Source organism: Paramisgurnus dabryanus, chromosome 1 (genome assembly GCF_030506205.2).
Source record: "Paramisgurnus dabryanus chromosome 1, PD_genome_1.1, whole genome shotgun sequence".
NCBI lineage: Eukaryota > Metazoa > Chordata > Actinopteri > Cypriniformes > Cobitidae > Paramisgurnus > Paramisgurnus dabryanus.
In genome coordinates, this window is record NC_133337.1 from 57,518,030 (window position 1) to 57,542,470 (window position 24,441).

The window sequence follows — 24,441 nt, forward strand, 5'->3', positions numbered from 1 at the left end:
ATTTATGTTTTCTGGCACTACAGTATTGTGCACCGTGCAGTTATTAAGATGGATATATTGTCATCTGACCACTTTAATGGAAAATTTACATCAGCATTGACTATCTGTCCTTTTTCTAGTATTACAGTCACTTTTTTTGTATAACAGCTTCTTATCTGATAATATGACTTTTGATTGTGTGATGTTTTTAAAATTGCAAGGCAATTTATGTCCAATGCAATAAGCAATAGAAAACAATAATATTACATTTTCTACCATTGATTAATGTGTTAGAAAAACTATTTTGTGGTAGTAAACGTTGGTTTAACAAAACGAAAAAGTAAAATAAATGCAATGAGGTTGAAAACATTCTGAAGCCATGATACTTTACGATGCTTTTAGTTATTTATTTACTGGCGCCCCCTACTGGGACAACAATCAGTTGCTGATATTACAACCAAAGACTATTATGGATAGAAACAAGGCTATAGAAGTGCAACCACCGCACAGTACGGCCGCTAGAGATAAAGTCACGCCTTCATGTAAAAAAAAACAATCATCAATCGCTAAAGATTGACGTTTCTTTTGGCTCTGTTCAGAGCGTTGTTAAGTACTTGTGCGCATGCGCAGCAGGAAGAGTAACCTGTAAACAAGTGTTTTGTAGCGCAATTTGAGAACAAGTAACAAACGTTATGGGGCAGTTAATGTCAAATTTATTTGTTGAAGAGAAATATATTATTTTATTGTGACGTTAGCAAGCGACTTCAAAGATATCAGTCTTTCCCTGTTGAAATAGATAGGGCTGGGTCTCGTATGACTGAACCACTCTGGACTGAGCTGTCCGGAGGAGCTGCAAATATGGTTGCCGAGTGCGGAGACTTTGCTTAATTGGATTTTGTAACAACAACACGGTTCTTACCACTTCCTGTTTGGGATTCTAGGAGTCAACAGCGGACGCACCAGGCTTAAGACAACTAAACGACTGTAAAATGACAACATAAGCACAGTGCTAACACCCTGACGCATAGAAGGTATGTAACGCTGACGTCTCTGATGCTGTGTGTGAGATGATGATTTTTACCTCTCTTTAGTGTCTGAATGCACCTGTCACTGCGGAAGAAGTGACTGCAGTCATTCATCTCAACGACGTCTTGTTTATTTACAGGCATTATATTAATATCAAATGCTTTACTAACGTTTGGGTCATTTGGTGTCAATGCTAGCTTATGTTATCTGCCGCCTGCATCAACAAATGATCTCAACATCATATCTGATATATTTGAGTGTCCCTGATTAAAAATCAGTTCCGGAATGATTTAACATGTTACTTCACTAACATAAAGACAACCAATATAAAATATAAAACAATGGATCTTGTTTTGACAAAATGTCTAGTTAATACATTTAGCATAATATATTGTAAATATTACTACTTACTACCGATGACACCTAGTGTACCACGGTTAATGCAGAATCACGTAAATACTGTTGTACACAAATATACTTTTTTTTTCAGTAGCATGGTGTTTATCAGATGCTATCACTTTACTGTACCATAGTCCACCACAGTATTACATAGATGTCCCCATGTGCATTTATTCTTAGAATGTTGCTGTTATTTATTTAATCGTGTATATGAAGCCATGTATGTATTTAGCATGCGCTGTCTATTGTATTGTCTACTGTGATTGTAGGCATTGGTTGTGATTACTTTACTGTGTTTCTGTCTATCTAATATGCTGTCCTTAACTAGACACATCTCTGTGTTATTTATGGAACAACACACTTTGTGTTATTTCAACACCTCTTGTGTTGTCTCTTTCATTTATTTGAACACAACAGGAAATGACACATTATGTGTTTAATGGGGATACCACAAAACAATGTGTTAAAATTAACACATTCTTTCTAAGAGTATATGCTCTATAATGTTCTAAGTCAAATATGACTTAATAAGAAAAAATAACCTGTGAAAGTTGTTATGCTGTCTTATTTGTGAGTTTTATATATATAATTGTTATAATGTTGGCATGTTGATTAAATTTATGTTAAATTTAAGTTTAATTATATAACAACAAACTTACTTGTTTACCTTAATGCATGTGCTAATTTAAAACAGCGATGTATGTCAAAGGAAAAATAATTTTTCAATATTTTACTATGTTCTTACGTCTTCAACTTAGACGAAATAATACATGCATATCTTTCTTCAATCCGTGCACTTAATCACAGTAAAACAGTAAATCACAACTAAATGACTTCAGCTGGTTTATCATCCTGCACACACAAGCACTTACATTTGTGTGCCAGTCTCTCTGCTAAAACGTTGTCTAGGCGAAACCTTTTGAAGTATTAAAACCATTCTGTTTTTGCAACATGCATCTGCAATGTTTGAGCGGCCTTGGATAAAATCAGTACTGGCAAGAAAAATCCTATTAGTGCAGAATTTACATCTGATACTATCACTTTACCATGATAACACCAGAGTGCTGTTTAAAGGGCTGCATAAGAGAGAAATATGAGAAGCACTGTGTGCTCATTGGCAATTGTTTGTTTGCTCTCTCCATTGCTCGTGTCTCCTGCAGCAGGGTGCATCATGCCTTGCTCCCTCCTGTGGGCTGTTGATGTTTACGGGAGGGTTTATAGCCTTTCTACAGCAGGCCAGCAGTGGGAACATTGTCGTGATGCCCAATTGGAGTTCAAACGTGTCACCGCCGTGCAGCAATGTTGCTGGGGCATCGCCTGCGACCACAACGTGTACGTGAACATCCATGCCAGTGATGTGCCCATTCGCTACCAAGAAGAGACATATGAGAATCAGGTGTGCACAGCTCCATTAGAGTTAATCTGTGTTTTGGTTTGGTTTAAGTTTATTGACAATTCTTTCTTCCCAACAGAGGTGGAATCCTGTAGATGGCTTCTCAGACCGGTTGTTGCCCAGTGATCGATGGCAGTGGAGTGATGTCACGGGGCTAAACCACCAGCCGCTTAGTGGGTTTCAGTTGCCCTCGGAGAACTGGGAATGGGAGGCAGACTGGCATGTGGATGAAAACATTGGTGGAGAGCCCACTGAGAAAGAGGTCAGTATTAACATCTTTTAAACCATAGCTATGCTTCTGCTCAAAGCTACGGCTGATCTTCTTTGTGTTTTCAGGGATGGACGTATGCCATGGATTTTCCAGCTACTTACACAAAAGACAAAAAATGGAATTCTTGCGTGCGTCGCCGGAGATTGATACGATACAGACGGTACAAGGCACAGGACACTTGGGTAAAGGTGGGTCTTTGTACAAATTGATCTAAAAATCTAATTAGTGTTTCTTGTACAAATATACAACTTGTGTTTATGTATATAATGTTTGCATTTGAGAGCAGATTCCCTCAGAGCAGACTGAATCTCTTCCCGACCCGTTCAATGACATCTCCTGTGGCGGCTGGGAAATCACTGAGGAACCCAGAGGGTGTTTGGCACTATGGGCCGTGTCTCTGCAGGGAAAGGTCAGGGCTCCATTCAATCCGGCCTAACATATTGTGCTCAACAAACATTTTGTTCGATTTTTACAAGGATATTGTCCTAGAGCCTGTTCACATATAAAACAGCTTTGTTTCAAGTTATACACTTAAACAAAATCCTGAACAATTCACGCAGATTTGGGCTGCCAACATTTATTTTGAAGCATGTCATTAGATCTTTGGACCTAACAATCATTTGTCATTAGATCTTTGAACTTAAAGATCTTGTTTTGCTGTTCCTTCGAGCAGGTGTGGTTCCGGAGCGGCATCAATCATCATAATCCTGAAGGCTCCATTTGGGAGGACGTGCTCGTGCCAGGTGAGGTGATACAGATAAGCTGTGGTCCAGGTGACCTGGTCTGGGCCGTCCTGTGGGAGGGTCAACTGCTGGTCAGAGAGGGCATTGGCAGAGATTGTCTCATGGGTAAGTTTAATAGTGTAGTGATGAGATACCTGAACTTTGACTCTTGACACAGTAACTAAGTTACATGTGTGACCCTGTTTGTGAAATCCAGGCTAAAGTCTTATAATCTAATTATGTGATAAGGAGCATCAGAGCTATTCATTTTGCATTCATTTTTTATCTTCGACATGGTCTTACTCAGTCAATATTAAAGATATTAAGGTATATATTTTTACAAAATGTTCTTTACATTATGTTCAGTAGGATGATTTTATGTCGAAAAAAGTTAATCACAAAAAATGACTTTTAGCTGGGTTTTCACAGACAGGGTCACATTAATACATTTAGCAGACGTTGCCTTCAGTTCTGTACGATCGAACCCACAACCTGCTGCTAACACATTGCAGTGGATAAAAAACTTGTTTTGTTTCCCATATTTGATGATATCTATTGATTTACAGGCACATCCTGGGTCACAGTGGAATCTCCGAGTCCTGAAGTGGGAGCAGTACATGTAGCTGTTGGTGTAAATGTAGTGTGGGCTGTTACTAAAGATCATAAAGTAAGACTGAATATGCCGTTGCGGCTTTTAAAGGAAAACACCACCAATTTTTAATATTTTACTATGTTCTTACCTTAACTTAGATGAATGAATACATACCTATATTTTTCAATGCGTGCACTTCAACTTTGCACAACGCGTCATGAATGTGTTAGCATTTAGCCTAGCCACATTCATTCCTTAGGATCCAAATAGGGATGGTGGTGTTTTCCTTTAAATGTGAATATTTGTATAGAGCCTTTTATCTTTTTTTAACTCATCATCTAATTTCTAACAGGTCTGGTTTAGACGAGGTGTGAATTCCCATAATCCTTGTGGCTCGGGTTGGATAAGTATGGTTGGAGAGATGGTGATGATCAATGTTGGCCTCAATGACCAGGTCAGTGATTAGTATTGTTTCATTAACCCCTTAAGTCTCAACCAATTTTAATCCAAATTTCAAGTTTTTTCACACGTTTAGTAGTTTTACTAGCAAAGGCCACTAGCTGTCTTTGGTTTGCTGCATACTATTGCACAAATTGATAAATTACTCTCACTTCATTATTATTATTATTTCTGCAAAAATGTGTTGAAACTACACTCTTAGAGCTTTCCAACGATATATAGTTTGTCAAGGTTTAGAATAGGCTGTTATCGGTTACGGTAAATAGTTGTGTAAGCAATTTGGGCCCACCTGTGGGCCTTGACAGTTAAAGTATCATAATCTACGTTTTATGATGTTTTGGACTGATTTCTTAGATACTTCTGTTGGTGAGTTTGGTTAAGGCTCATTAAGTGAAAGGTTGAGTAATTGTGTTGTGCTTTGCTCAGGTATGGGCAATAGGTGTTGAAGACCGGGCCGTATATTTCCGCCAGGGTGTAACAAATAGCGAACTAAGTGGAAAGACGTGGAAGGCCGTGTCTGTGCCTAGAGACAGTGACCGTTCCCACTCCAGTGCCAGTGCAAACAGTCTTCAGAGGTAGGGCCGTTGCCTATATCCTAGTGATGCACCAATGTATCGGTTGCCGATATTTATCGGCCGATTTTTTATGAATTTGAAACCATCGGCATATCTGCAATAGCATGAGAAAGGCAGATACAGATTGTTTATTAATTAACTGCATAAAGAAATCCATTATATACAAAAAAATGAGTTAATGTTGTTAATAAAATAAATGCTGAATAGCAAAAACCATCTTTGAAGGTTGTCATGCTGTCTTGTTATATTTGTTTTAGCTTAATTTGTGCCTCTCTTATTATGTTGGTCAGTTGAATGTTAATTAGATCCAATCCATGTTCAGTAAAAATTATTTGATGCAGAAATAAACTAGCTAATAGACCAACTGTATAGTATTGTATACAAGTGTTTAATATCGGCATCGGCCAGAAGTTGTCTGTTTAAATCGGTATCGGCCCAAAAAAATCCTATCGGTGCATCCCTACTATATCCTAAAGTCTATAACAGCAATGGGCATTTCAAAAATGCATCAAATTGCATTATTTATCACTAGGTAAATCGGTCACATGCTTTCCATCCACTTTGTTTCACAGCGCCGGTTGTTTCTTTGGCGGTGAGGTCCGTCTGCAGTCTCAGGCTTCGGTGGTGAGCGATATGGACCCTGAGAGCGAGAGGGCAGTAGGCGGAGTTCTCTCTTCTGAGACTGGGGACGCCCCTAAACCACGCATCCCTAAAGTAACAAGTGACAGCTTTATCTCCGAGCTGGTGTCTGACCGCGAGGGTCAAATCGGTCGGCCCGGTTCAGCGGCTGGCCCGTCTATACCTGAGGAGGAGCCTGCAGAAAGAGAGGTAGAGGACAGGGGTTCTGCAACCAAGGTTCTCTCTCCCAGTCAGTCAGGTGGGCTGGACCCTCAGTGGAGCAATGTGGACCTGGAAGAGGCTCAGACTCAGCTGGTTTCAGGACCTGCGGGTGACACGGCAGATACCTCCAGCCTTTCTTCTGTAGCAACCTATAATTTGGCCTTAGAGGAGCCTTATGGGGCTGATGATCATCCAAGATGGGCCTGGGTCAGTGGCGGAGGATGTGCAGTAGACTCTCACTTACAGCTCAACTGGTTCAACACATCTACATCCACAGGTCAGCCACACTGTTAGAAATTTGATAACTGTAATTTATTTCTGTCTGTCTATTTATTGCCATAATATCCGTTTTTTCCTTTTCATGTGTCTTCACAGCTCTGAACTGCTCAATGCAGGCCATGTCTCTTTCTATCACACCTGCACAAACAGCAGCATGGCGTAAACAAATATTCGACCAGCTCAGCGAGCGCTCCAAGAGGGAAATGGAGAATTTCATGCACTATGAGCAGGCCATTGAACAGGTAGCGCTTAAAAACTGAACGGTTCACCTCAACTGATCTTTCCATCAATACTAACCAGTTGTTTTTTGTCACTTATTTTATGTGATTATATGCAGACTCTCAGTGATGTTGCGACAGTAAGAATGCTTTGAGCGTTAGACTGATAGTGCAATGTAATATTAGATGCAATGGCTCGCAACTTGGTAGAACTTTAAGATGCCCAAATGGAACCCCTTCATCTTTTAAACTTTTAGACTCCCTGTAGTCAAGAATTTTATCAGTTAAAACTCATCTTTGATCAGTGTTTATATATGCTTTGCATCATAATAGCATAAATGTTTTACCTGTCACAGTAATTTCCTCATGCTTTAAAACAATTTGAATGTGAATTTACAACCTTGCCTCATTTAGTATACGCGTATCTATGAATATGCAAATTAGTCCCTGCCTCCACTCTTTCGCACCCCCTGGGACCATAGATATACACTCACCTAAAGGATTATTAGGAACACCTGTTCAATTTGTCATTAATGCAAATATCTAATCAACCAATCACATGGCAGTTGCTTCAATGCATTTATGGGTGTGGTCCTGGTCAAGACAATCTCCTGAATTCCAAACTGAATGTCAGAATGGGAAAGAAAGGTGATTTAAGCAATTTTGAGCGTGGCATGGTTGTTGGTGCCAGAGGGGCCGGTCTGGGTATTTCACAATCTGCTCAGTTACTGGAATTTTCACGCACAACCATTTCTAGGGTTTACAACGAATGGTGTGAAAAGGGAAAAACATCCAGTATGCGGCAGTCCTGTGGGAGAAAATGGAGGAGAATGGGCAGACTGATTTAAGCTGATAGAAGAGCAACTTTGACTGAAATAACCACTGGTTACAACCAAGGTATGCAGCAAAGCATTTGTGAAGCCACAAGATGCACAACCTTGAGGCGGGTGGGCTACAACAGCAGAAGACTCCAACAGAGACCACTCATGTCCACTACAAATAGGAAAAAGAGGCTACAATTTGCACAAGCTCACCAAAATTGGACAGATGAAAAGTGGAAAGATTTTGCCTGGTCTGATGAGTCTCGATTTCTGTTGAGACATTCAGATGTTAAAGTCAGAATTTGGCGTAAACGGAATGAGAACATGGATCCATCATGCCTTGTTACCACTATTCAGGCTGGTGGTGGTGGTGTAATGGTGTGTGGGATATTTTCTTGGCACACTTTAGGCCCCTTAGTGCCAATTGGGCATTGTTTAATATGCCACGGCCTACCTGAGCATTGTTTCTGACCATGTCCATCCCTTTATGACCACCATGTACCCATCCTCTGATGGCTACTTCCAGCAGGATAATGCACTATGTCACAAAGCTCGAATCATTTCAAATTGGTTTCTTGAACATGACAATGAGTTCACTGTACTAAAATGGCCCCCACAGTCACCAGATCTAAACCCAATAGAGCATCTTTGGGATGTGGTGGAACGGGAGCTTTGTGCCCTGGATGTGCATCCCACAAATCTCTATCAACTGTAAGATGCTGTCCTATCAATATGGGCCAAATTTCTAAAGAATGCTTTCAGCATCTTGTTGAATCAATGCCATGAAGAATTAAGGCAGTTCTGAAGGCAAAAGGGGGTCAAACACAGTATTAGTATGGTGTTCCTAATAATCCTTTAGGTGAGTGTATGTAAATAGATGTAATTGATTCAGCAGTTTCAGACACATAACTGCTAAGTTCGGTTTCAAACAATGCATACGTGAACTGCACGTTTGCAGCACTAATCTTCTAGCGTTGATGTTTACAGGTTACAGCCGTGCTGCAATCATTTTAGCACCGAGTCTATGCGGCATCTATACATAATATCTATAACTTGAAATACTGATCCACGTTTTCATCTGTTTTGATGTGATCGGTTACATGTTTGTAACATTGCAAACCAAGGCAATTTTAAACATACTAAAAACACGACATAGACATATAAACAACAATAAAAACTTGATTTTCCACACCAGGAACTTTAATCAGGGTTTCTGCAGGGCATTAAAAAGTCTTACATTTCAAACTCAAAATTGAAGCCTATTGAGTCAAAAATTGACTCAAAATGATTGCCTTAAAAACTCTTCAATTCATTGATATAGGTCTTAAAAAACTTTATACAGGTCTTCATTTTCCTACGTCCATGTAACGCTACCTCTAATACCGAAATACTACTCCCGCAACACATTATAATTTTTTTTTGCTAATTTCTTTCGCACGTCCAAAAACAAAGCAACAGAATATGTCCAATCATAGCACAGGGTTCATCCACCAAATAGAAAGCAGGGATGATTGACAAGTCGTATGGCCAGTATGAGCAGTGTTAACTCTAAAATACTGTCTTAAAGGTATAGTTAACCCAAAAATTAAAATTCAGTCATAATTTACATAACAGACCGTCCAAACCTTTATGAGTTTCTTTATTGTATGGAACACAAAATGTGTTATTTGGAAGTGTTGGTAACCAGAGAAGTGTCTGGTCCTCACTGCTCTCCATTGTATATTTTTTAGTCAGGGAAAGTCCAGCAACTATTTTTTTTTCAAAATAATTTATTTTGTGTTTCACACAAGAAAGAAATCATGAAGATTAGGAACAATATGAGGATGAGTAAATGATGACAGAATGACATTTGTGTGTAAACTATCACCCACTATTTAACAGGAATATCACCATTTAACAGTGTTTGTGCAGACTAAAACTTTGGAGAATACAGTATTTAACATTAATAATGCAAATTTTACATGAATTAAATTAAACATGATGGTATTCATATTTATAATTATTTTTAAAGCAGATCATGGTAGGATGGAAAAAAGTGAGTGCATGTGCAGCATGTTACCTTAAAGTTACAAAGAGGTGTGTGTTCATGCACGTGTGTGTGTTAAATGATATGTTAAATGTGTTTTGTCTTTTCGGCTGGTGCTACAAAAAATTTTCCAATGTTGGCAGGTCTGATATTGTGATTTCAGTAAATTTAAGGCTATTTTCTATGTATGTATTTTATCATTAAGGATTTCTTTAACTTTTGTCCTCAAGTCTCAAGGTCTTGTAATATCAGCAAAATGTAAAAATCTTGTCTTTTCTTATTCTCGCGAACCCAATCTCATGTCTCGTGTTGCAGGATTAAAGATAAAAGTTTTTAAAAAACACATGGATGCATGCAAACTGGACTATAAATTTTTTTGTGTTATAGGTCTTATTCATAATGGTCTTAAAAAGGTCTTTAAAAGTCTTAAATTTGACTTGGTGAAACCTGCAGAAACCCTGTTTAATACCATGTTAGTGAATAATTTATCCTGGTTTTTGCTCTTCTCTCAGTCTGTGTGGGTCAAGAAGGGCAGCATGCAGTGGTGGCGAGACTGGAAACCCCATAAGTGGATAGATGTTCAGTTTGCCCTGGAGCAGTTCTCAGGAGCAGAGGGCCACAAAGATGGCATTCTGTTTATCTACTACACCTTCAACGATGAAAAAAAGGTGCTACTGCAGTCTTTTTTCTTTATTTCCCATTCATTTTGTGGTTTTGCAATTCGATTTCAAGCTATTTCTATATCACTTTACTTTTAAGCAGATATGCATTTCTATTTCTTACTGTATAAGCCTTTCTATTGTTAATACAGATCAAAATGATCAATTACTGCCACAGCACTTTCTCATGTTGTCCAATCAAATTATTTTTTTTAATTTCTGCTCCTTCTCTGTTTAGTATCTCCACATATTCATCAACGAAGTGACAATACTGGTCCCAGTGTTAAATGAGGCCAAGCACACGTTTGCCATCTATACAGCGGAGAGAACCAAACAGAGATGGCCAATCCGCTTGGCTGCTGCCACAGAGCTGGAGATGCATGACTGGGTAAGAACATACCAGTATCATTTTGGGACAGTTATACTTTTAACCTGCTGTCTTAACAGATATTTTTTTTTATCTTATCAGCTGGCCCTCCTCAGCATGTCCTGCTGTGACTCCAGAGGTATACAGGGGCCACCGTCAAAACAGGCTATCTGGTCGGTCACCTGTAAAGGTGACATCTTTGTAAGCGAGCCTACAAAGGAACTAGAAGCATCTCCCTATCCTACACCTTGTGATCAGATGTAAGGATTCAATTTGAGAATTATCTATGGGTTTGGGGGATGCGTCTTTGGCTTAGATCCTACAAGTCATAACAAGCTGGGTTCAGGTCTGGGATTTAGGCAGACCTGTCAAGTTTTTCCACACCAGACTGAATCATTATTTCTTTTTTTAAGGCATTAGGATTTGTGCTCTCAGAAATGACCGAAGTATTCAAACACTTTAGAAGTGGGCGTCCATATAGTGGTTTTGTATTTTGTCACTGTGGACAGGTTCTGGCGTCAAGTTGGAGGGCATTTGCGAATTATTGAGTCTAACAGTCTCGGTGTGGTGTGGGGTATCGGCTACGACCACACTGCCTGGGTCTATACAGGAGGCTACGGAGGAGGATTTTTTCAGGGTAAACGTATCACTGTTATTTTATAATATGTAACCATGAAATTATAAGATAAGGAGCATCAAACTTTGGTTTCAATCATTAATTTTAATCTTTGACATGATCGTACTAAGTCAATATTAAAGATATCAAAGTTATATTTTCACTGAATCTTGTTTACATTATGTAGTATGATTTTATGTAGAAAACAGTAAATCAGGGTTTTCACATGCAGGGTTATAATATAATATATAAAGTATAAGTTAATATAAGTTCATCCTGCACATATAGGTTTGGCGAGCAGCACAGATAACATCTACACACAGACTGATGTGAAGAGTGTTTATATATATGAGAACCAGCGCTGGAACCCTGTCACGGGTTACACTAACAGGTAAACAGTAAGTTTACAGTAAACAGATCTGTCTTTCAGAGGTACTCGGTTTGCAAATTGCAGTGCTTAACTCCTCTTTCTCCACCAGGGGTCTCCCTACTGATAGATACATGTGGAGCGATGCATCAGGTCTGAAGGAGTGCACCAAAACCAACACTAAACCACCTTCCCCGCACTGGACTTGGGTTTGTGCTGTTACTCGTACTCTATCAATAGAGATCATTTATGTTGTGAATTAAGTGACCAATTTCAATGCAAATATTGTAAAGAGTTTTGTGTATGATTGCATTGTACTTGCAGGTGTCAGACTGGACCATTGACTATGCTGTGTTGGGTGGGACAGACAGAGAGGGCTGGCAGTATGCATCAGACTTTCCTACGTACGTCTTAATAGATTTGTTTCTCTCTCTCTCTCAGAGGGAATTCTCAAACATTTGCATGTTTTTGAATTGCTACAAATTTTTTTTTTAAATCTTAACTCTGTATGTCTGGGGCTAGTTGAGTTGAAGTGTGAGTTGTTCCTAAATGACATGCAGGTTTTTATGTTGTAATATTACTGGATATTACTGAAATATTACTAAATTTAACCACAGTGTACAGCAACATTAGTGTCACCAGCATGGGGAGAACAAATCAACTTTATTGTATGTATTTACTTTTCTAGGTCATACCATGGAAATAAAACATTGAAGGACTTTGTCCGGCGCAGGCGTTGGGCCAGGTGTGTTTCACTGTGTATATACCAATATTTGGCTTGAGCTCCATTTATCCAGGTACTAACTAACGTACCTCATTCTTCTATCTTAGAAAGTGTAAACTCACAACAACCGGCCCATGGCAGGAAGTACCGCCTATACCTCTGAGTGACATCACAATCCTGCCCTGTGGTCCAAAGAATACAGTAGAACAGGTGCCACTATGGGCCATCAGCAACAAGGGAGACGTCTTGTGTCGACTGGGTGTAACATCACTGACCCCTGCAGTAAGTTCGTATTTATTGTTTTCTAGATAAAAGATGATTGTTCTACCTAACATTGTCTGTAATCAAAATCGAAAACACAGTATGTAGGATTTTCAAAATCTTTAACGGTAAAAGAAATGATACTGGCTGATTTGGAAATTAACATGAAATCATGATTTTCAGCACTGTTTTCTGAAAATTTTATATTGTTACGGCCTGTAAAATTTTGTGAACCATGAAATTAAACAAATATTAAAATAATAAAAATATAACCATTTAATAAAAAGGATTTTGGGTGATTTTTGCGAAATTAGACTTATGAGGTGTCATGATATTTTGATAAAAAAAAGTAGTTCAATATAAGAAGCATACAATTACAAACATCTCTTCACGTACTATTTTGCACATGATTTCAAATTACATCACACAAACCAATTTTGTTGTTTTTTCCACATTTAAGGGTAATTCATTACCGCAACTTGTCCATGACTGGATTTGTGTTCTTTGACATGGAAATATTTATAATTAAAAAATCTAAAAAATGAAAAGCTTCAGTGCATGTTATACTATAAACATTTACAGTAAAGAAACATGCGGTATTTGCTGATTATTGGTAAATGTAGAGACAATAATAAGGAATATAAATGTGTCCAAGACCAATTTTCTCATCCTCTGCAACAATTTTTTAATCATTGTTTAAGGCCCCAAGGAACTAACATTTAAAAAAAATTGTTGGAAGGGAAATAATTGATTGTGACACTCAAGATGGCTACCAGGTAAGCAGTTTACCAATTTATTATTTATAAGCAGTTTATTTTTTTCTCCAGATAAAAGTTGAAATTTTGTTTGTCATAGTACCTAGACAACTTTTTAGTTCTCATTACCAAAACATGAGTTTGTAAATGCATATATTTAATGTAATATCATGTTGCGGTTATAATAATTTTTGATAATGATAATCTAAAAAATGTAAATAATTCAATAGGAAATATTTTTTAAATCCTCTAAAAATAATGGTTATCGTATGTTCAGACCTTAATCTTTTATGTGCAAAAAACTAACTTCAAGGGCTTTTTAAAAATTCTGATGCTGGACACCTTCTAAATCTGGATTTCGTGAGAATCACCCTTTTGGACACCAAATGTACCTGCAATTATATAATCACCCACATACTGCAGAACCGCCATTTATAATCCCTGTGAAAGCCTCTATAAAATTGTGTAATTCTCACTAAATCATTGTGGCTTGCACACAGGGGTCGTCGTGGTTACATGTGGGAACTGACCAGCCTTTCAAGTCCATTTCCATAGGTGTCGTCCACCAGGTTTGGGCCATCGCTAAAGACGGCTCTGCATTCTATAGGGGCTCCGTGTCGGCCCAGAACCCAGCAGGTGAGAAAATGACATTTCTTTACCTATTTGTTTTTCAAAGTTCTCTTTCCTTTCTTTTATAGATGTCCTGCAAATGCATGCCTTTGTGTCCCATCAACAAAAACACAGATGTTTCTATGTTTGTAGTACAGTGGTTCTGAAATGGTGGGGCGCGCCCCTGCAGAGAGAATGCCAAGAGGGGCACAGGATATCAAAAATAATTTTATAGACCAACCCCTAAAAAGTGTGACGACTGAATATTCTCAGGTGTATTACGTGCCGTAAAATGAATTCCACATCTTGTATGAGGCCAGATTTTTTTAAACTGACTGAATTGAAAACAAGTCCAGGTAAAGGATGACATCATGCTTGCACTATCCAACACCAATTTTAACGTGTCCTGCACCCTACAAAAGCATTGAACATTATTTAAGGCAAATGTTATATTGCATTTTCCAATCAATAATTGCGCATGAGAATTTGTTTTAAACCGAAACACTTATGCAGACCAAAGCTATAATTTTTGACCCTCCAGTTGTGCCATTAAGAGTACCACTGAAGTACTTAATGTTAATAAATGTGTTTTCACTAGAAGCAAATCTTGTCTGTTCCCTTTGTTTTATAGTACATCATAATGCTTCATTACATGTTAAAATAGTACAAAATTATTATGGGAAGGGACACCATTAGACCCACATATAGTGATTACATTTTTAAACTTGTCACCATTTTCAGCTCTTGTGAGTTTGCAAGAATGCATTTGTACACTAGAGTGCTTTTCTCTCACGTTATGTCTGTTCCACAAGTTTAGCTTGTCATGCTGAAGTTGTGACATCGCCTACAGCAGCATTACGAATGCAAGTTTATCTGTGCTTGCAGGAGATTGCTGGTACCACATCCCCTCTCCAACCGGACAGAAGCTCAAACAGGTGTCAGTGGGCAGGACGTCCGTATACACGGTGGATGAAAATGGTACACCATTTTATAATAATAAAAAAAGATTTAACAGGTGCTGTCCATAGAAACTGTTAAATATAAATGAACAAACTGTTACAACATGGCTATTTTGGTTTCTTTTGTGCAGGTAACTTGTGGTACAGACAGGGTGTGACCCCCAGTTACCCTCAGGGCTCGTCTTGGGAGCATATCTCCAATAATGTGCGAAAAGTATCAGTGGGACATCTGGACCAGGTTTAAAACATTTCCTTAACTAGTCTGTTACTAAGGGGTGGGGACAGTTGCGTTGTAATTTATTCTCAAATGAATATGGATTATTAATTCATTATTATTATTAAAGGTCCCATTTTTCCTGTGTTTTTGAAGCTATGATTGTGTTTATGGTGCACAATATAACATGTGTGGTGTATAACATGTTCAGTGTGTAAAAAACGCAGTATTTTTCACAGAATTTGCTTATCTGTATAGCGCTGTTTTCACTGTCCCTAAAATCAAAATGATGTCTTCCTTGTTCTATGAAGTCCCTCCTTCAGAAATACGTAACAAGTTCTGATTGTTTAGTGTGTTGTGATTCGACCATAGACATTATATACGTAGACACCTCATAGACTGACGCTGCCTATTGGAGCTTACTTATCAGTGTGTCCGTCATCTTGGATGGGTCACCAATGCGCCCCCTGCATTTATTTCTACTGAGGAAGGTGTATCGCCAACAACAATAATCATTACTCCAGGAATAGTTACTGGATTTTCACATGATTTGGTTACATGTAAGTAACGTTAGTTACAATGACGATATTATAAATGGTAAAGTCGCCAAAATGATTGTTCAATCTTACTTTGGAAAGGTAATCCCATTCGATCTAGTATCAATGCTGCGCCGCTTATTGCAATCGTAAGCTGCACCAAATATGGGCATTATAGTTGCTCGCTCTCCATTGACCCCGATTGACTCTGGTGCTAACATAGAGCAAGGAGACCCAACCAATATGGCTGTGATGCTGGATTACATTCCAGCACGTCATAAGGCGTCTACATATACAGGGGCGAAAATCTCATCTAAATGTTGGGGGGGACAATAAACATAAAATTTTTCAAGAACAATTTTTGAAGGGGACACCAATAATACAGGCAAAATTGTACTTGCAAGGAAATGGGTACAGATAGAAAACGTTTCTCTTTCTCTATGAACGGACGCAAATTTAATTTTAATACATATGAATGCAGAGGTGAAAAGAGTAATACAATTTTCTACTTAAGTAATAGTAAAGTTACTTTAATAATATTTTACTTAAGTAAAAGTAAAGTTACTGGTCTAAAAATCTACTCAAGTAAAAAGTCATTTTAATTTTAAGAGTTACTTTTTTACAGCGGGGAGAGGTTTCTAGTATAGTTCACAAAGGAAGGATATATACATCTCAAACTATGTTTTTAATTGTAAACATCTCTACAACTAAAGTGCAATAACAAATGTTAATAAAATAAAAAGCTTTTTATAACTAAGAAACATTTATGGAATTATTTAATGATTTTTACAGGTGAGTTATGCACTTTTGAAGCAAAAATAATATGAGGTCAGCAGCTAGTAAATACAATCATTATATGAAGGTTGTAATTGATGTATTGCTGGTAACATACATTGTTATTAAACTATATACATAAATGAACATATAATGAGATGAGTGCCATGGCTATACACTATACATCCTTTACACGTTTATTAGCTCCCAGACCTGTGTACCTGATGTCTTTCAATCTATCTCTCTCGCGCTCTCTCTCTCTCTGCAATGTCTAATGATCTGCGCATTCTCGAGGACGTTCTCAAGTTGTTTGACTTGACGCGAAGCTGCTAGACCTCGGAAGATAATGCGCATGTATTAAAAATGCATCGTGCAAATTAGCGGTTAAACACGGTCGGCAATTCTCAAACTCCGTACTCAAGAGCATGAACCCTACCTGAATGAAACAATCGCTTTGCGTCAATGGCCAGGGGTTTCTTTCGTAAGAATTGAATTGAGGGTCTGCATTAGCCTGCGCCTGTCTCGTCCCTCTCCATGGTTCTTTTTGCGCGTTCCCCCGCCCATCAATCAATCATCCGACCGTGGCGCGTCTTTATCACCTTACTTTTTTATTTATTTTTACTCAGTAACGGATATGATTTAACATGTAGCGAAGTAACCAACAATACTTTAAACATACTTAAGTAAAAGTAAAGTACAGATTTTAAAAACTACTCAAAGTAAAAGTACACAAAAAACTCAGTTACAGCAAGGTGAGTAAATGTAATTTGTTACTTTCAGCTCTGCCTCACCTCTGCATGAATGCATAAAAATGTTTTCTTGATCGTTTATCTGCTTCTGTTCTCAGAAAACGAAATATGTTCATGTTTATATGTCAAAATAGTCCAGTTTTAAAACATATGAGGATAAACTGATAAGTGATGGGAAACGTTGTATTGTATATAGCTTATTAACGCGTCGGCTCCGTACACTTCTCTACCACCGGAATGTGTGGTGGTGAGGTAAAAGGGGCGTGGGCAGTGGACCAAACCACTGTGAGGCAAGGGAGGGGGAATCCAAATATTTAAAACGTTTTTTTGTTGTTGCTCCGTTTGCATTTGTATTGTTTCACTTCTTACACAACTAGTTTAAGTATTATAAATCATTAAATTATTTTCAATACACATATTCTAATGATAATTTAGGGGGGACAACCCTCAGATAGGGGGGGTCCTGTCCCCCCCGACCCCCCCGGGATTTCCGCCCATGTATATAATGTCTATGGATTCGACAGCAGCTAAGCTTAGCCATAGCCTTAGCTGGCGACTGACATATTCCTGTGGGCGGACGTTAGTCAGAAACTCTTATTTTGACGTCATTTAGCAGGGAAGTAGAGGGCTGTAGTCCAAACCGGACACTCGCTGTAGGCGTTGAAAGGGACATTCTGTTAAAGGGACATTCCACTTTTTTTGAAAATATGCTAAATTTCCAGGTCCCCTAGAGTTAAACATTTGAATCTTACAGTTTTGAAATCCATTCAGCTGATCTCCGGATCTGGCGCTAACACTTTCAGCATAGCTTAGCACAATCCATTGAATCTGATTAGACCATTGGCATCGCAATGATATTACGTAGTGCCCGAAAATAGTGGGGGACTATTTTCGGGCAGTGCGTGATATCACTACGCCTGCTGCAGCCATGTTACAGCAGCAATGTCCTTGATTATTACGCCAGGATGAGAGTATAGTTCCTTGCCATATTCCTAGCAAATCACAACTTTTAATTTTCCGTCGGTCTTCGTACACGATGTAACTTCAGAAGTGTCAAGTTTTAAATGGGAAAAATATCAAAACTCTTTGGTTATTTTTGAGCTCGATGCTAATGGTCTAATCAGATTCAATGGATTGCGCTAAGCTATGCTAAAAGTGCCAGCGCCAGACCTGGAGATCGGCTGAATGGATTCCAAAACGGTTAGAATCAAATGTTTAACTCTAGGGGAGCTGAAAAATTATCATATTTTCAAAAAAAGTGGAATATCCCTTTAAAGAAAATAAATTGAACTTTGAGCTTTTCGCAGGTATTATTTATGCTCTAACTGCAACATTACACACTTACTAAAGTTTGAAAAATGGGATCAGGAAAAACGGGACCATTAATAATGCTGTTGTAAATGTAATTAGCCGCCCCAAAAACTTTACAGATACAGGCATGCATGGTAATGCATATAGTAGCCTACATATTCAAAGCAGCATGTGCGACAAAAATGTATACTGGCCAAACACAATAAGACTGAACAAGTCTTAAAGAAACAACCAACAGACACGCCTCAAGCCTTATAGCTTTGTATTTGTCTATAAGTATACAAGCAGCATGAATAAATTTGCACAGCATCACAACTCCCTCCATGTTTGCTGCTGACTGTAGTAAATGCAATATCCATGTGTTTGTTTCCTAAGGTGTGGATCATTGCAGATAAGGTGCAGGGTAGTCACAGTCTGAGTTGTGGTACTGTATGTCGCCGGTTGGGGGTTCTGCCTATGGAACCCAAGGGCCACTCCTGGGACTATGGCATTGGGGTACGCACTGCTGATCCTCCTATCTGCTATACAGTAAATGGATGCACAGAGAACGAAAAAGAATGGGTGTCAAATGCGATTTTGTTGTCTTTTCAGGGTGGATGGGATCACATAACGGTGAGGGCGAATGCAATGGAAGCTCCTCGCATCCAGATGCCATCCCTAACTAACAACAGCATCAACCACACAACAGGCCGTGGTCCACTGCAAAGCAGTAACCAGCCAGAGATGAACGGAAACCTGGCGGGATGTTAGACCATCAGTTCACTTTTCTTCTGTAGCACATGGTTACTCACTCCAGCTCATTCACGAACGCGCAGATGGCTCTGTGTTTTTATTTGTCTGTGTTGACTCGAAAATTGAAAACATTTGAGTGCTTTTGTGGACATTCCCCCTCTTTTCTTTCCAATATTCACCAGTTTGTTTTTACACTTGGATAGCTTGGTGGTTATTTGTTTGTGGTCATATCAGGATCACATCTTGTTTCAATTTCGATTCTTTATTGGAGTTGAGGGGCATTAGATACAAAAGCGTGAGCAACAGACGGTACTTTACAAGCATTTTACATTGAACGTTACAGACAAAACAATTAACAAACACCTGCTTCTGAAATATGCAGTTTGGCTGCTATGTCCTTAAACATGAGTTTTGGAATAGAATAGAATAAAATAATATATGGCATTAATATATAATAATGTAAGACAATAGTGGCCAGTACCTCAAAAAGAGTTCAGCTGTCTGTTATAACACTTTCATTATCAGCTTCTATCAGGTTATTGGTTTATTACATGTTTTTACTCAGAAATGAGATAGCACAATGGTACTACGTAAATGTAGAAATTGTTTTTGTTGTTGGCAAAAAGTGCAATATTTAAATATTTAATCATAACTTGAATATGTTATGAAACATTTTTTTCTCAGGATCTTTCTTTTCAGATATATAAATGTTGTAATTCTGTTTAAAGGCAGCACCAATTTCAGAGAGTAACAGTATTTATACTAAATCTATGAGAGTGGTTTTTATGATAATGAATTGTCTGAAATTTTCCTGTTCTACTAAGTTATTGTAAATGTGGATGTATAAATTTTAACTATTTATGTTATAACACTAGATGTTGACACTTAAATGGAAAGTTTACCCAAAAATAAGTTTACGGAACCTGTGTACGTTTCTGAATGCAAAGAAAGATATTTTTGATCAAAAAGGTGCACCATTGACTTCTATAGTAGGGAAAAAATACTATAGAAGTCAATGGTGCCCCTAAATGGTTTGGTTACAAACATTGCTCAAAATATCTGTCTACAAGTTTTGGAGGGTGAGCAAATTATGACAGAATTTTTATTTTTGGGTGAACTATCGCTTTAAGGACCAATTGTAAAAACTCAATTGTGTGCTGTACTACTGTACATAAAAAATGCTTTATCAAATTTAGGCAGAAAAGAGGCAAAGAAAGGTGACCGCATGTAGACACATTCCCGATGTTTAACAAATTTGCCCCGTGCGTTGCCATTTCAACCTCAAATCTGTTGTGTTCATCTCTACAGGGTTTTACAACTGAAATCTGAAAGTGATATTATGGTTTTAAATTATTTAGTGTAGACAAATAGACTCATTGGACAATGCCACAACAAGAAAACAACAGTGAAGTGATTCTTTGAGTGCGCTACAACTTTCAGTGTCATTACTGTGCATGGTTTGTGTCCGCAATAAATATGAAACGTGCTCCACAATGTGCACTTTTTCATTTAAAATAAACGTACCCTTTTATGGACCCACAAGACCCATATTCGCAGGTTACTGGCTGAATATTTGTATATAAGGATGGCAAAAACATTCACAGATTGTTTTCCACATAAACCACATTCTATAGCCATTTGTGTGCATGTAAATGCACATGTTCGTGGACTAGATATAGTATATAGCATGTAAGCCCAGTGACAACCTTTCCTTTAGTTTTAAGACATACAGTAAATTTTGACACTGTAATGTCCTCTCATTCAGCACTCACAGTATTAATAAGTCTGTTTAATAGCAGTGTGTGTCAGCTGCCTTGGCTAAAGGTGTGAATTTGGCTCAGGAAGCTGGACAGATCTTCATCTCCCTCCTCTTCTAGATGCTGCTGGTAGCACTGCAGAAGCCGAGTGGCGTTACTCTCCGCCTGCTTCTCGGAGCGAGGCAGGCAGGCGTTAGACATCCCCAAAATGATAGTGGTTAATGACTTGATGTAATTCTTGGCCAGCGTCAGTGTCTCGATTTTAGACAGTTTCTTGTCTGTTTTGACATGAGGGATGCTTTCCCTTAGGGCCTGAAAGGCGTTGTTGAGGTTGTGCATCCTCTGCCTTTCCCTCTCATTGCTTTCCAGCCTGCGCACATTGCGTTCTTTGGCACTTCCGTTGTGTCGCCTGCGGCGCGCGCCGGCTCGTGTGCCGCCGTGAACCTTTCTCCATGTCCTGTCGAGCCTCATGGACGCCTCTGAACCCTCCTGCTCGCTGGAACCTGGCTCAGAGTTCAGCGTAAAGTCTGGGTCGTCCTGCTCTGCCCAAGACTGACTGCTCCGTTTTGACCCCTTTCCTTTGGACTTCATGCTGGACTCACCCACACCCCGGTGTAGGCCCTAGGATGTATTCAGACACATTTAACATGATTTGTCTGCACTGTACTGACATTTAAAGTGTATCCTGAAAACCACAGATTATAAGTAATACAATATCAAGTACTCTGAATACTTAAAATATAAATAAGTACTGCTTGGATACAATTTACTAGCCTATTCATACAGGAACCATAGTTTAGCTTTGTCATTTTAGTAAAACCACAGTAACCACACATTTATCTCACTACAGGAATCAACGTTTAACCATGATATGTTTACGCTGTATTCCTTTTATTTTATAATTTAATCAAATACAATTAATTTCAACTTTTCTGGAGTTGTTATATATTATAATAAGTTGAAATAACTTAAGCTAATTAACTTTTTTTAAGTTACTGTATGCAAACAAGGATTTTTTTACAGTGTAGTAAAACTAGCCTGTACCACAGACAAAATCCAACAAAAACATTGTTTATTACTCTTTGTAACTATAATTAAACCATAGTTACTACACTTTTACTTTACACATTTCTGGGTTAAAATGACCCGAATAATGGGTTGTTTTAACCCAACTGCTGGGTTGTTTCAACATGGTTGATAAACAATAACCCAGCAGTTGGGTAAAAACAACCCATTATTTGGGTCATTTTAACCCAGAAATGTGTTCTGTCCAATAGTTACCCAGCCCTGGGTTAAAAAAAAAAACAATTGTTTTTTAGAGTGTAATAAAACCATGGTTGCCTTACTTTTGCTGTAATTAAACTCGGGTTAGTTCATGTTTACAATAATTAAACCATGCTGTCACATTTTTATTATAATTAAACCATGGTTACCATATTTTAACTATAATAAAAACCATGTTATTACATTTTTACTACAATAAAACCATCGTTACCTTACTTTTGCTATAACTAAACTCTGGTTAGTACATTTTTACTATAATTAAACCATGCTGTCACATTTTTATTATAATAAAACCTTGGTTACTATATTTTAACTGCAATATAAAGCATGGTAACTACATTGTTACTATAATAAAACCATAGTTAAATATTATAAGGGTAAGGATAATGTGAGATGTCCTTCTTCAATTTTTTGTTACAATTATGATTGTTACAGCATAATATTTATAACATGATAGTCTATTTTAAGGAAATGTAACTATTTTCAAGTAATATACAAAAAGTTGAAAATAAAGGACATATCCTGGCATAATTTTAAACAATTCAATGCAAAAAGAGAGCAACGTATGTGCAAGTTTCATTTTCTCTGATATTTGTAAGTTTTGCTTACCTCAAAATAAATGTGCACCAAACTAAGATGATGCGTATTAAACACGATAAGAGTTGCGATGAGCGCTGTTGTCGTCCTGACAGGCGCAGTCACAATGACCTGATAACGGTCACATGCGCGCTACCTGTTGCTGCTCCGTGTCCACGTAGCGCTTTTTCAGCCAATCACGCGCGATATCCGCTCTGCTCCGAGTCACACATGAGCTGGCGCGTGAATCGGAAACACAGCGATCTGAATCTATGTTCATACTTTCAGATGATGATGTGCCACATCTCTGCAGCTGCGTATGTCATGTTTTCAGCTAAAAACAGTAGACAGACTGCTTAAATGTTTTTAATAGCCTAATGCAAATCATTTTTCAGTGGGGACTTTCCAGTGATTAATATGGTAATGTTTAAAGTGCAGTGCAATTTGTAAAAGAGAGAGGGAGGGGGGGGGGGGTGACACAGTGATGCAAGAAGGCTTCCTTAGAATTGTGTCATATTAATAAGAGAAACGCTTAAATATTTGTGTAGGCTTCACATTTCAAATTGCCCCTGCATGGCAACCATTTAAGCATTTTAAGAGGTCTACTTTGTTTTTTGTCTTAAGGTGTCATTTAACTTGAGAGTAAATGTATACAGAGAGCCACCCGTTCAACAAACTGTGTCACCAGACAGATCAAACACAGACAGGTTTATTTTACCTGATCACAGAGATACTTAAACCACCAAGATCATACGATTTTGAATCCTTCAGTTATGTTTTAATTTAGTCCTCTCATTGCACTTCCTCTTTTTAGGTGGTTGCATTAAGAAAACTACAAACCGAACATGCTATATATAAAATATATTGTTTTAACCCATGATTGTGTCAAATATGAACGTTTGCGAAGTTAATTTAAACCAACAGTTGTAAAATACATTTGTATGCAGCCATGGGCCGAAACATCTATGAAATATAACTAAATGAATGCCTGTTTCAAATTATATCGGGACACACCAAATCTTTTCCAAGACTTTGTGAAAACAAGTGCATTTCACACCTGGTTACCTCACAAGGGCTATCAGCTTAAATAAACCCACCTCTTCGTACTGATGTCCTTGGTCGCTGCAGAGTTTGGCCGTAGATTAATGCCAGGGTTTGATACTCGGGGCTGAGTGCTGAGACTATGGAAACCGTTTCTATCCCAACCCTCAGTTTATTTAATGTTGAACCGCCAGTATACTTCAACCACTTACACTGACAGCAAACCATTATCACAAACATGAGAAAGTCATGAGAAAGATATAAACACAACAAAATAATATTGCTCTGAAAATTCATTCATGGTGTCCACTTTAATAATAATATAATAATAATAAACTTTATTTTCTATAGCGCCTTTAAATGTAAATCTCAAAGCGCTGAACAACAACAATATACAAATAATACACACATATTTAAAACAATGCAACAACAAGTCAAACCATAAATAAAGGAATAAAATACAATAAAATAAAATACAAATGTTCAATTAAAAGCTAACCTAAAAAAATGAGTTTTAAGGCGAGATTTAAGTTGTGGTTTAGTTGTGGTT

General features: G+C 38.0%; 2 protein-coding genes across 3 annotated transcripts; one reads left to right on the forward strand and one right to left on the reverse strand.

The window, feature by feature from the left end:
• The first annotated feature begins 596 nt into the window (after positions 1–596).
• tecpr1a (tectonin beta-propeller repeat containing 1a) lies at positions 597–20,727 on the forward strand. Of its 2 annotated transcripts, none has more exons than XM_065242547.2 (25): positions 597–1,010; positions 2,565–2,800; positions 2,877–3,059; positions 3,134–3,256; positions 3,355–3,477; positions 3,742–3,916; positions 4,357–4,457; positions 4,735–4,836; positions 5,268–5,416; positions 5,989–6,533; positions 6,632–6,777; positions 10,113–10,268; positions 10,498–10,647; positions 10,729–10,886; positions 11,136–11,263; positions 11,531–11,633; positions 11,722–11,818; positions 11,934–12,013; positions 12,298–12,354; positions 12,441–12,615; positions 13,850–13,985; positions 14,844–14,936; positions 15,049–15,155; positions 18,877–18,996; positions 19,093–20,727. In XM_065242547.2, exons 2-25 carry the CDS (start codon positions 2,576–2,578, stop codon positions 19,249–19,251), a joined length of 3,591 nt encoding a protein of 1,196 aa, XP_065098619.1. In that variant the 5' UTR covers positions 597–1,010; positions 2,565–2,575; the 3' UTR covers positions 19,252–20,727. The 2 variants fall into 2 exon arrangements, with proteins under 2 accessions (XP_065098619.1, XP_065098620.1); XM_065242548.2 differs by having other exon boundaries at positions 2,568–2,800.
• bhlha15 (basic helix-loop-helix family, member a15) lies at positions 20,618–23,041 on the reverse strand. Its single transcript, XM_065242549.1, has 2 exons — positions 22,884–23,041; positions 20,618–21,611 (listed from the first exon to the last, which is right to left on the reverse strand). Exon 2 carries the CDS (start codon positions 21,579–21,581, stop codon positions 21,039–21,041), a length of 543 nt encoding a protein of 180 aa, XP_065098621.1. The 5' UTR covers positions 21,582–21,611; positions 22,884–23,041; the 3' UTR covers positions 20,618–21,038.
• Positions 23,042–24,441: the final 1,400 nt, after the last annotated feature.

Excerpts from the sequence above, each read along its gene's own strand:
- tecpr1a (XM_065242547.2), top strand. The coding sequence starts at position 2,576 with ATGCCTTGCTCCCTCCTGTGGGCTGTTGATGTTTACGGGAGGGTTTAT. Across the intron at positions 5,417-5,988 it reads AGTGCAAACAGTCTTCAGAG|CGCCGGTTGTTTCTTTGGCG; the intron begins GTAGGGCCGTTG and ends TTTGTTTCACAG. Across the intron at positions 12,616-13,849 it reads TAACATCACTGACCCCTGCA|GGGTCGTCGTGGTTACATGT; the intron begins GTAAGTTCGTAT and ends GCTTGCACACAG.
- bhlha15 (XM_065242549.1), bottom strand. The coding sequence starts at position 21,581 with ATGAAGTCCAAAGGAAAGGGGTCAAAACGGAGCAGTCAGTCTTGGGCA.